Here is a 13,048-nt window from a genome sequence, read left to right as displayed (position 1 = left end):
GATGACATTCCGGTAACCACTGATGGACGAGAACTTTGCCTATTGGTCTGCCTCGTATTACGAGCAGGAAAATGGTTCTCTTCGTCCCTCGCCCTTGGTACCAACGCTGTTGCCAACATAATTGGCAGGCTATCCTCTGACCTGCCTTGCTATCAAGGCCGTGCAAAATTTTAGCGCCTTCCTGCTTTTAACCCACATGGTGGGCCCATAACCCATAGTTCCACACGATCGAAACCTGACTCTCCTGTATATCTTTGATTCCGAAACATTCTTGCATTTGGCTTCGTATCATGTCACGAGCCACCCCCCCGAGGGATGATCTATTCCTGATGCTATGAACCCCTTCTCACACTCTGTTCAGGTATCGATCGATTGTCCATCCGCTTGAAACTTCTTATTGTACCTTCATATTTTGCTCTCGATGTTATTCTTAAATTTCAACTCGAGAGATACTTCTGTCACATTACCTGCATTGTTCACTAGACAATTAAACCCATAAGGGTCAGTTCTCCCGAAGTTACTCTTTTCTTCCCCACTTAAATCTCGGGACGAGATTTCTTGTAGTGGAGGAGATTTGTAACACCCCCAGTGTCATGCTACAGTAACCCTCTGTGATTAAGCTAATCATTTTACTAAACAGTGCGTGATCCCCCTTTGATTCAGATATCCTTTGAAAATTCCACTTTCAAAGCAAATGGAATTTGCAAGTGAAATTTGGAGTTGCATAAAAGTTGCTGCAAATTAGTTCATCATTTAGCCAAAATTCCTTAACAAATGATTGTTAAGGAAAACAACATCACCTCCAAGTTAAGATGGACTATAGCAAATAAAACAGTGCCGTTTTAGCATTTTAAGATGCTATTTTACTTGTGAAAAATCCAAATGAATTTAGTTGCCCCTCAAACTTTTTATGTCAGTGCCAAACAATACAAAGAAATTAAGTGGCCTAGTCCCACAATTTTCAAAGTATTTTGGTAGCCCAAACTTTTCCCTCTATCTCTGTTTTACAGAAAACAAAAAGAAAACAGAAACCTAAAAGGAGAAAAGGCGAAAAGAAAAGAAAAGGACCCCCTGGGCCTCTTGGCCCGAAAGGCGAAGGTAGCCCAACTAGACTGACCGGCCCAACCCTGCCCCAGGTCATCTCCCTCTCTTTCCCTGTACGACCGACCGGGACGGGGCTCCCGCTCGTCCCCGCCGGACCGGCACCGCGCCCCGTACACCACCGATGGGAAGATAAGGCCGCCCCCTGGCGCCTCGGTTCCTCCCTGGCCTCACTCCCGCTCTCATCCACTCCCCCCCTCTCCCAGGCGATCCCCTCTCCAGTTTCGCCCCACTCCCGAACGCCTCCGTTGCCGCTGTTGCCGTCGACCTCGCGGCCATCATCGCCCCCCACGCCGAGCTGGGAGGTCCGGCGGAACCGCTGTCGTCTACTTCGTCTTCCTCGCCCACGAGGTCAAGCCGGGAGCCCCCACATCGACCGGATCGAGGTCATCTTCAACCTCCGCCCCGCTGCTTGCCGTCTTCGATTCGGCCTCATCGGAACCTCCCCGAGCCCGCTTTGCTCACCTACAGGCTCGATGTGAGCTCCTCTCTCCGTTCCCCATCTCTTTCCCCTCAAATTCGTGGTCGTTTGGCCGCCCCACACGTTGGCCGCCCTGACAGCGCGCGCCAGCCCACACCTGCCTTGCCGCTCCTGCTGGAAGCCACAGCAGCTGCCGCCGCTACTCCCGCGAGTAGTCGCCGCTGCTGCTTCTGCTCTACTGCTTGCCCCTACTAGTGCCACTTCATGCTGCCTGTTATCGTGCTGCTAGCACCGCCGCATGCTATTGCCGTTGCAGGTTCAGCCACCGGCGCCCCTAGGTGCGCCCGTGCGTGGGCACGGCCTGGTGGCCGGCTGACTCTCTGCCATGGCCTTGTGTGGTGTGCGTGCGTGTATTTTGGGTATGAGGCCGGCCCTATCCAGATTAGTTAGTGCTAATTAGATTAGTTTAGGGCTGCTACTTCTTATGTTAAATAGCCTAATGTGTTTCTGACATGTGGTCCCTCACACTATATCCCCCTTTAGTTAAAATAGTAGTCAATGACAAGTAGGCCCCACGACCACTATTCACACTTTGACCAGGTCAAACATTGACTGTGGACATGCTGACTCTGTATGCTGACTCAGCCACTGGACCCCACCTGTCATTCTAATAGGCTAGCTGTGTGTGTGTATAAAAAGTAATGCACTATTTAAATTCGAATTTAGATATATTCCAGAAATCCAGAAAATGTTTTAAAACTTTGAAAATTCATAGAAAATAAACAGTATCTCGGATGAAAATGTTTTCTACATGAAAGTTGCTCAGAACGACGAGGTGAATCCGAATACATGGTCCGTTTACCTGTCAGATGCCTCTAACTATCTGAACATGGAACATTTCCCCTCCGGTCATCTGTCTGACACAGGTCCAGAACCGGGAAAACATTCCCGGTTGAATTCCCCCTTCACCTATATCGTGTAGCCATATGTTAGGTCACACCCGGCACAGCTTATTGCCACGTTATGCTTTGTGATGCTATGTTTGCTTTATATTTACTGTTTCTTCCCCCTCTTCTCTCCGGTAGACCCCGAGACCGATGTTGCCCCTGTGATCGACTACGTCGACGACGACCCCTCCTTGCCAGAGCAATCAGGCAAGCCCCCCCTTTGATCATCCCGATATCGCCCATTCCATTCTTTTATGCTTGCATTAGATTTTGCTACTGTTATTGATTGCTCCTATTCTGATGCATAGCCTGCTTTTGTATCTGTTGTTGTACCTTACCTGCTTATCCTATACTACTTAGTATAGGTTGGTTAGAGACCCATCAGTGACCCCCCCCCCACTTGACTCGACTGCCCCGCTGGATTATCAGAAGGCCCGATCAACGGGATCGAAGACCAGGACCCGACACCTCACGTCACATCACGCCCCTTTGTTGCTCGACTCTGCAGTGTTACTATTGAGTGCCGAGGGTGAGACCTCTACAGCACTTCTGATGTTAACCTGTAGTGTAGCTATTCGGTCGTGGTCATCGAGGGTGATTTCCTCCTTAACCACTTCCGATACGGCTCTGTCGTGCAACCCCTCAAGTGTGAACCTCGAGGGTGGATCCTCTTACGTTCACCTTGATGATTACATCGAGTGGAATTCACCGGGGGTGATTCCTCGGGTTTTCCCCTTAATGTTTGGACACACGGATACTTGGACTTTACCACTGTTACTTGGAAAGACGGGTCGACCCTGAGGGGTACCCGCGCGAGCTTAATTGCGAGTGATGTGGAGTCGGGTTGACCTGGAGGGTGCCCGCGAGATAATTACGAGGCGTGGCCGGGCATTCCTAGGCCTTGCCGCAAGTCCTCGAGACGGGGCAACGGGGTCACATCTTTCGTGAGTCTCTGCTTGTTACCGCGCGTTCCTAATCCACTACGATTTGGATATTTGATCCGAGGGGCCTCTGGCCTGATAGCACTAACCATCACGTGGGCATAGTATGGGCGTTCTGCGTCGTATACATCAGCCGAAGCTTAATAGACGTCAGCGACTAAGCGGCGCGTGCCGGGTGGGACTGCGTAAGCGCCTGCCTTGTTGAAGGAGGTAGCTAGGTCTGCTCACCGGCCGCCCTCGCAACATGCAGGAGTTCCCGGGGAGATGGCCCATGACCCCTGGGGGCATAGGTTTAGTCCGGCGTGCTGGCCTCTCTATTAAGCCTAGGTCGGGTTGCGGCGTATTGTTTGGCCGAGGCCGGGCATGACCCTGGAAAGTGTGTCCGGCCGGAGTTAAGCGAGCATGGTGGGTAAGTTGGTGCACCCCTGCAGGGAAGAAAACATCTATCGATAGCCTGTCCTACGGTAACGGACACTTGGAGTTGTATCCCGATCGATACAACTAGAACTGGATACTTGTGATGAGAATTGGATTGTGATGAGGTGATAACTGGATAGTATGGCTCTGGGATTGCTTTCTCGCAGGGAGTCGAGAAAGGATCTCTGGCCGAGGTTGATAACACTACTACCACTTTACTTTATGCTACTCTACTCCCTCTTGTTTGCTGCAAGATGGTGGTTTCCAGCAGATGCTAGTCTTCGATAGGACTACGCCTTCTCTCTATTCTGGCATTTTTGCAGCCCAGTCCACATATACAACCCCTCTTTGATAATGTTGCATATGTAGTGTAGATCATTGCTTGCGAGTACTTTGGATGAGTACTCACGGTTGCTTTGCTCCCCCTTTTCCCCCTTTCTTCTTCTTTCCGGTTGATGCAACCAGAGATGTCGGAGCCCAGGATCCAGACGCCACCTTTGACGACGAATACCACAACCCCGAGGGTGCCTACTACTACGTGGAGGACGCCAACGACCAGGAGTAGTTAGGAGGCTCCCAGGCAGGAGGCCTTGCCTCTTCGATCGTAGATGCTTTTGTGCTAGCCTTCTTAAGGCAAACTTGTCTAACTTATGTCTGTACTCAGATATTGTTGCTTCCGCTGACTCTTGTGTATTCGAGCTTATGTATTCGAGCCCCCGAGGCCCATGGCTTGTAATATAAAGCTTGTATTATTTTAATTTGTGTCTAGAATTGTGTTGTGATATCTTCTCGTGAGTCCTTGATCTTGGTCGTACAGATTTGCGTGCATGATTAGTGTATGATTGAATCGCGGGCGTCACACTAGAGCCCCAACAGTAGCCCCCGGGCCCATGGTGCGCATGGCCTTGCTTGGAGGCGAATGCGAAGAAAAGAGGACGAAGCAACATGGGCCCCAACCGCCTGCGGGCCAGGCTTGACGGGTGGCACACGACGGGGCATGGGACGCCCCCACTTCCCCATGACGCCTTGGCAACTGCCCCGGATGACAAAAAGCCTGACGCAAGATGCGGGGCCATTACTGCCCCAAAGGTGAAGGGGCGCGGACGGGCCTCCTTCGACTGATATAAAAGGGGCGAGGGGTCGGACCCCTCGGCCTACATGTCTTCTTGCCTCCCCGTCTTTTACCTTCACCACCGTATCCATCGCGCCCTTGTAGAGATTCTTTGCCATCGAGAAGGGCAAGGCGGTGTTGGAGGGGCCAGAGCCACCGCAGCCTAAAAGGGGGCACGGCCACCCCCACAAGTCCGCCGCTACGCTCGTAGCACCTCCCTAGGGATGTGGGCGCCCTCCTTCGGCGGTTCACGCCAGCTCCGGCAGCCACGGGGCGAACCCATCAACGGGCGTGACTGTGGGGGTCAAGGCGGACGCGACCGAGGGGGAGAAATGGCGCAGCCGCCCGGCCACCTCGGACATTGGCCCATTCTGCCGACTTGGCCCGCGAATTTGTCGTCTGGATGGACGATGCGTCCCGCACGTGGCTCCAGCTCTCGAACTCCTTCATGGAGGAGCTGGCGGAGGACGCACCCCTTGGGCTATGGCTGCAGCCAAGTGACTACTGCAACAAGTCCTCCTGGGTGGATGCCGAGGTCACTCCCACCGGCTTCGTGTACCTAACTCTGGGGTGGAAGTCATTCGCTTGCATCCGCGGCTTGAAGGAGGGGTACACCCTCCACTTCAAGTTCGACGGGGCCGTGACGCTCTTTGTGAAGATCTTCGGGGAGGCCGGCGGGCGCCTGGGATGCTGCATGGAGAGCGACAGTAGCAACGGCAGCTTCTCCGTCGGCGGCGACATCACCGACAGGGGCGATGCCTCCCTCGAGAGGGACAGAAGCGACGACAACTCCGACGAGCCACCATGCGGCCACGTCAAGGTGGAGGCAGACTCTGACTAGACGTCGGCGAGGCCGGGGTCAGAGCCTCGGGAGCGGCGACCTTTGGGAGGAAGTTTCTTTTGTTTCCTTTATTTCCTGCATCAAACTATCAAGTGCCCCATGGGGGCGTGTAAGAAACTGCAGGGCTTGCGCCTTTATCTTAGAACTTCTAGCTCGTATTTAAGTTATCATGGTGCTTCTTGTTTGGGCTTAGCCCCCTTTTTCTTACAATCGCTTAGTGCTCTACATCACTGGGACCCGGTCCCCAAGCAAGCCTCGACCGCCGCTGGTATGCTAGGTCGCGGAGCCTAGAGCAAGGCCAGGAGGTGAGGGTTTCGAGGTCCGGTGAGAGCTCCTGAGGCGCGATACTCAAGAGGCCCCCCTTGATGTGCAAGCTGCTCACGATAGAAAAAGGGTTTTCGGCTAGACGAGATTGCAAGAGTAGTGGCAAAGCGTTATTTAGAAAGGTTCGTGCTTGGGCGAATAGGATGACTGATGTCTACTACGCAACTTTATTCTTGTAGACATGTGTTGGGCCTCCAAGCGCAGAGTTTTATAGGACAATAGCAATTTTTCCTCAAGTGGATGACCTAAGGTTTATCAATCCATGAGAGGTGTAGGATGAAGATGCTCTCTCTCAAACGACCCTGCAACCAAATACAAGAAATCTCTTGTGTCCCCAACACACCCAATACAATGGAAAATTGTATAGGTGCACTAGTTCGGCGAAGATATGGTGATAAAAGTGTAATATTGATGGTACAAATATGTTTTTATAATCTGAATAAATAAAAACAGCAAGGTAGCAATTAGTAAACGGGCACAAAACGGTATTGCAATGCTTAAAAACAAGGCCTAGGGTCCGTACTTTCGCTAGTGCAATCTCTCAATAGTGCTAACTGTTGGGGAACGTAGTAATTTCAAAATTTTCCTACGCACACGCAAGATCATGGTGATGCATAGCAACAAGAGAGGAGAGTGTGTCCACGTACCCTCGTAGACCGAAAGCGGAAGCGTTAGCACAACGCGGTTGATGTAGTCGTACGTCTTCACGATCCGACTGATCAAGTACCGAACGCACGGCACCTTCGAGTTCTGCACACGTTCAACTCAATGACGTCCCTCAAACTCCGATCCAGCCGAGCTTTGAGGGAGAGTTTCGTCAGCACAACGGCGTGGTGACGATGTTGATGTTCTACCGTCGCAGGGCTTCACCTAAGCACCGCTATGATATTATCGAGGTGGACTATGGTGGAGAGGGGCACCGCACACGGCTAAAAGATCCAAGAGATCAATTGTTGTGTCTATGGGGTGCCCCTCTCCTCCATATATAAAGGGGGGAGGAGAGGGCCGGCCAAGGGGAGGAGGCACGCCCAAGGGGGGACTCCTCCTTTTCCTATTTGGAGAGGGAGAGGGAAGGAAGAGGAAGGAGGGAGGAAGGAAAGGGGGGCCGACCCCCTTCCCAATTCGGATTGGGCTTGGGGGGGGGGCGCCCCCTCCCTTGCTCCTTTCCCCTCCTTTTCACTAAAGCCCATTAAGGCCCATATACCTCCCGGGGGGTTCCGATAAGCTCCCGGTGCTCCGGTATTATCCCGATATCACCCGGAACCATTCCGGTATCCAAATATAGTCATGCAATATATCGATCTTTATCGGTTAAACCGCATAACAACATACATTGTTCCCTTTGTCATCGGTATGTTACTTGCTCGAGATTCGATCGTTGGTATCTCAATACCTAGTTCAATCTCGTTACCGGCAAGTCTCTTTACTCGTTCCGTAATACATCATCCCACAACTAACTCATTAGTTGCAATGCTTGCAAGGCTTAAGTGATGTGTATTACCGAGTGGGCCCAGAGATACCTCTCTGACAATCGGAGTGACAAATCCTAATCTCGAAATACACCAACCCAACAAGTACCTTCGGGACACCTATAGAGCACCTTTATAATCATCCAGTTACGTTGTGATGTTTGGTAGCACACAAAGTGTTCCTCCGGTAAACGGGAGATGCATAATCTCATAGTCATAGGAACATGTATAAGTCATGAAGAAAGTAATAGCAACATACTAAACGATCAAGTGCTAAGCTAACGGAATGGGTCAAGTCAATCACATCATTCTCCTAATGATGTGATCCCTTCAATCAAATGACAACTCATGTCTATGGTTAGGAAACTTAACCATCTTTGATTAACGAGCTAGTCAAGTAGAGGCATACTAGTGACACTATGTTTGTCTATGTATTCACACATGTATTATGTTTCCGGTTAATACAATGCTAGCATGAATAAAAAACATTTATCATGAAATATGGAAATAAATAATAACTTTATTATTGCCTCTAGGGAATATTTCCTTCAGTCTCCCACTTGCACTAGAGTCAATAATCTAGTTCACATCGCCATGTGATTTAACACCAATAGTTCACATCACCATGTGATTAACACCCATAGTTCACATCGTCATGTGACCAACACCCAAAGGGTTTACTAGAGTCAATAATCTAGTTCACATCGCTATGTGATTAACACCCAATGAGTATTAAGGTGTGATCATGTTTTGCTTGTGAGAGAAGTTTAGTCTACGGGTCTGCCATATTCAGATCCGTATGTATTTTGCAAATTTCTATGTCAACAATGCTCTGCATGGAGCTACTCTAGCTAATTGCTCCCACTTTCAAAATGTATCCAGATTGAGACTTACAGTCACCTGGATCAATGTCAAAATTTGCATCGACATAACCCTTTACGACGAACCTTTTGTCACCTCCATAATCGAGAAACATATCCTTATTACACTAAGGATAATTTTGACCACTGTCCAGTGATCTACTCCTAGATCACTATTGTACTCCCTTGCTAAACACGGTGTAGGGTACACAGCATGGCATACTTTATAGAAACCATGGCTGAGGCATAGGGAATGACTTTCATTCTCTTTCTATCTTCTGCCGTGGTCGGGCTTTGAGTCTTACTCAATTTCACACCTTGTAACACAGGTAAGAACTCTTTCTTTGACTGTTCCATTTTGAACTACTTCAAAATCTTGTCAAGGTATGTACTCATTGAAAAAACTTATCAAGCATCTTGATCTATCTCTATAGATCTTGATGCTCAATATGTAAGTAGCTTCACCGAGGTCTTTCTTTGAAAAACTTTTTTCAAACACTCCTTTATGCTTTCCAGAAAATTCTACATTATTTCTGATCAATAATATGTCATTCACATATACTTATAAGGAATGTTGTAGTGCTCCCATTCACTTTCTTGTAAATACATGCTTCACCGCAAGTCTGTATAAAGCCATATGCTTTGATCACTTTATCAAAGTATATATTCCAACTCCGAGATGCTTGCACCAGTCCATAGATGGATCGCTGGAGCTTGCACATTTTGTTAGCACCTTTAGGATCGACAAAACCTTCTGGTTGCATCATATACAACTCTTCTTTAAGAAATCCATTAAGGAATGTAGTTTTGACATCCATTTGCCAGATTAAATAAAATATGGCAATTTGCTAATATGATTCGGACAGACTTAAGCATCGCTACGAGTGAGAAAATCCCATCGTAATCAACACCTTGAACTTTGTCAAAACCCTTTTCGACAAGTCTAGCTTTGTAGATAGTAACACTACTATCAGCGTCTGTCTTCCTCTTGAAGATCCATTTATTTTCTATGGCTTGCCGATCATCAGGCAAGTCAACCAAAGTCCACACTTTGTTTTCATACATGGATTCCATCTCAGATTTCATGGCCTCAAGCCATTTCGCAGAATCTGGGCTCATCATCGCTTCCTCATAGTTCGTAGGTTCGTCATGGTCAATTAACATGACCTCCAGGACAGGATTACCGTACCACTCTCGTGCGGATCTCACTCTTGTTGACCTACGAGGTTCGGTAGTAACTTGATCTGAAGTTACATGATCATCATCATTAGCTTCCTCACTAATTGGTGTAGGAGTCACAGAAACAGATTTCTGTGATGAACTACTTTCCAATAAGGGAGAAGGTACAGTTACCACATCAAGTTCTACTTTCCTCCCACTTTCTTATTTTGAGAGAAACTCCTTCTCTAGAAAGGATCCATTCTCAGCAACAAATATCTTGCCTTCGGATCTGTGATAGAAGGTGTACCCAACAATTACTTTTGGGTATCCTATGAAGACGCACTTCTCTGACTTTGGTTTGAGCTTATCAAGATGAAACTTTTCACATAAGCATCGCAACCCCAAACTTTAAGAAATGACAACTTAGGTTTCTTGCTAAACCACAGTTCATACGGTGTCGTCTCAACGGATTTAGATGGTGCCCTTTTTAATGTGAATGCAGCTGTCTCTAATGCATAACCCCAAAACGATAGTGGTAAATCGGTAAGAGACATCATAGATTGCACTATATCAAATAAAGTACGGTTATGACATTCAGACACACCATTACGCTGTGGTGTTCCAGGTGGCATGAGTTTGTTCTAATTGAAGACCAAACTCGTAACTCAAATATTCGCCTCTGCAATCAAATCGTAGAAACTTTATTTACTTGTTATGATGATTTTCCACTTCACTCTGAATTTTTTTGAACTTTTCAAATGTTTCAGACTTATGTTTCTTCAAGCAGATATACCCACATCTGCTCAAATCATCTGTGAAGGTTAGAAAATAACGATACCCGCCGCGAGCCTCAACACTCATCGGACCTCATACATCAGTATGTATTATATCCAATAAGTCAGTTGCTCGCTCCATTGTTCTGGAGAACGGAGTCTTAGTTATCTTTTCCCATGAGGCATGGTTCACAAGTACCAAGTGATTCCAAAAGTCCATCAATATGGAGTTTCTTCATGCGCTTTACACCAAAATGACCCAAACGACAGTGCCACAAATAAGTTGCACTATCATTAGCAACTCTGCATCTTTTGGCTTCAACATTATGAATATGTGTATCACTACTATCGAGATTCATCAAAAATAGACCATTATTCAAGGGTGCATGACCATAAAACATATTACTCATATAAATAGAACAACCATTATTCTCAGATTTAAATGAATAACCGTCTCGCATCAAACAAGATCCAGATATAATGTTCATGCTCAATGCTGGCACCAAATAACAATTATTTAGGTCTAAAACCAATCCTGAAGGTAGATGTAGAGGTAGCGTGCCGATGGCGATCACATCGACTTTGGAACCATTTCCCACGCGCATCATCACCTTGTCCTTAGCCAGTGTTCGCTTAATCTGTAGTCCATGTTTTGAGTTGCAAATATTAGCAACATAACCAGTATCAAATACCCAGGTGCTACTGCGAGCTCTGGTAAGGTACACATCAATAACATGTATATCACATATACCTTTGTTCACTTTTCCATCCTTCTTATCCGCCAAATACTTGGGGCAGTTCCGCTTCTAGTGACCAGTCCTCTTGCAGTAGAAGCACTCAGTCTCAGGCTTAGGTCCAGACTTGGGTTTCTTCTCTTGAGCAACAACTTGCTTGCCATTCTTCTTGAAGTTCCCCTTCTTCCCTTTGCCCTTTTCTTGAAACTAGTGGTCTTGTTAACCATCAACTCTTGATGCTTTTCTTGATTTCTACCTTCGTCGATTTCAGCATCACGAAGAGCTTGGGAATCGTTTCTGTTATCCCTTGCATATTATAGTTCATCACAAAGTTCTAGAAACTTGGTGATAGTGACTAGAGAACTCTGTCAATCACTATCTTATCTGGAAGATTAACTCCCACTTGATTCAAGTGTTTGTAGTACTCAGACAATCTGAGCACATGCTTACTGGTTGAGCTATTCTCCTCCATCTTGTAGGCAAAGTAATGTCAGAGGTCTCATACCTCTCGACACGGACATGAGTATGAAATACCAATTTCAACTCTTGGAACATCTTATATGCTCCGTGGCGTTCAAAACATTTTTGAAGTCCCGGTTCTAAGCTGTAAAGCATAGTGCACTAAACTATCAAGTAGTTATCATACCGAGATTTTGTCAAAACGTTCAAAACGTCTCCATCTGCTCCTGCAATAGTTCTGTCACCTAGCGGTGCATGAAGGACATAATACTTCTGTGCAGCAATGAGGATGATCCTTAGATCACGGAGCTAGTCCGCATCTTTTCTACTAACATCTTTCAACTTATTTTTCTCTAGGAACATATCAAAAATAAAACAGGGGAGCTGAACGTGAGCTATTGATCTACAACATAGATATGCTAATATTACCAGGACTAGGTTCATGATAAATTAAAGTTCAATTAATCATATTACTTAAGAACTCCCACTTAGATAGATATCCCTCTAATCATCTAAGTGATCACGTGATCCAAATCAACTAAACCATATCCGATCATCACGTGAAATGGAGTAGTTTTCAATGGTGAACATCACTATGTTGATCATATCTACTATGTCATTCACGCTCGACCTTTCGGTCTCAATGTTCCGAGGCCATATCTGCATATGCTAGGCTCATCAAGTTTAACCTGAGTATTCTACGTGTGCAAAACTGGCTTGCACCTGTTGTAGATGGACGTAGAGCTTACCACACCCGATCATCACGTGGTGTATGGGCACGACGAACTTTGGCAATGGTGCATACTCAAGGAGAATACTTTTATCTTGAAATTTAGTGAGAGATCATCTTATAATGCTACCATCAATCAAAGCAAAATAAGATGCATAAAATATAAACATCACATGCCATCAATATAAGTGATATGATATGGCCATCATCATCTTGTGCTTGTGATCTCCATCTCCGAAGCACCGTCATGATCACTATTGTCACCGGCGCGACACCTTGATCTCCATCGTAGCATCGTTGTCGTCTCGCCAACTATTGCTTCTACGATTATCGCTACCGCTTACTGATAAAGTAAAGCAATTACAGGGCGATTGCATTGCATACAATAAAGAGACAACCATATGGCTCTGCCAGTTGCCGATAACTCGGTTACAAAACATGATCATCTCATACAATAAAATATAGTATCATGTCTTGACCATATCACATCACAACATGCCCTGCAAAAACAAGTTAGACGTCCTCTACTTTGTTGTTACAAGTTTTACGTGGTTGCTACGGGCTGAGCAAGAACCGTTTACCTACGCATGAAAACCACAACAATAGTTCGTCAAGATAATGCTGTTTTAACCTTCTCAAGGACCGGGCGTAGCCACACTCGATTCAACTAAAGTTGGAGAAACTGACACCCGCCAGCCACCTGTGTGCAAAGCACGTCGGTAGAACCAGTCTCGCGTAAGCGTACATGTAATGTCGGTC

At 46.9% G+C, this 13,048-nt stretch overlaps 1 protein-coding gene across 1 annotated transcript; it reads left to right on the top strand.

Moving 5' to 3' along the window:
• Positions 1 to 334: 334 nt before the first annotated feature.
• On the top strand, positions 335 to 4,407 carry LOC123083845 (uncharacterized). Its single transcript, XM_044505738.1, has 3 exons — positions 335 to 361; positions 951 to 1,579; positions 4,293 to 4,407. Exons 1-3 carry the CDS (start codon positions 335 to 337, stop codon positions 4,390 to 4,392), a joined length of 756 nt encoding a protein of 251 aa, XP_044361673.1. The 3' UTR covers positions 4,393 to 4,407.
• Positions 4,408 to 13,048: the final 8,641 nt, after the last annotated feature.

The sequence above is a fragment of the Triticum aestivum genome, chromosome 4A, assembly GCF_018294505.1.
Source record: "Triticum aestivum cultivar Chinese Spring chromosome 4A, IWGSC CS RefSeq v2.1, whole genome shotgun sequence".
Lineage (NCBI taxonomy): Eukaryota > Viridiplantae > Streptophyta > Magnoliopsida > Poales > Poaceae > Triticum > Triticum aestivum.
The sequence above is the reverse complement of the archived record's forward strand: the minus strand, read 5'-3'. Positions and strand labels throughout refer to the sequence as shown.

What these genes read in the sequence shown, in the direction of transcription:
- LOC123083845 (XM_044505738.1), top strand. Translation starts at nt 335, where the DNA reads ATGAACCCCTTCTCACACTCTGTTCAG. An exon ending in CCTTCTCACACTCTGTTCAG is followed by an intron (nt 362 to 950) that starts GTATCGATCGAT and finishes TAAGTGGCCTAG; the next exon opens with TCCCACAATTTTCAAAGTAT. An exon ending in TGCTCACCTACAGGCTCGAT is followed by an intron (nt 1,580 to 4,292) that starts GTGAGCTCCTCT and finishes TGATGCAACCAG; the next exon opens with AGATGTCGGAGCCCAGGATC.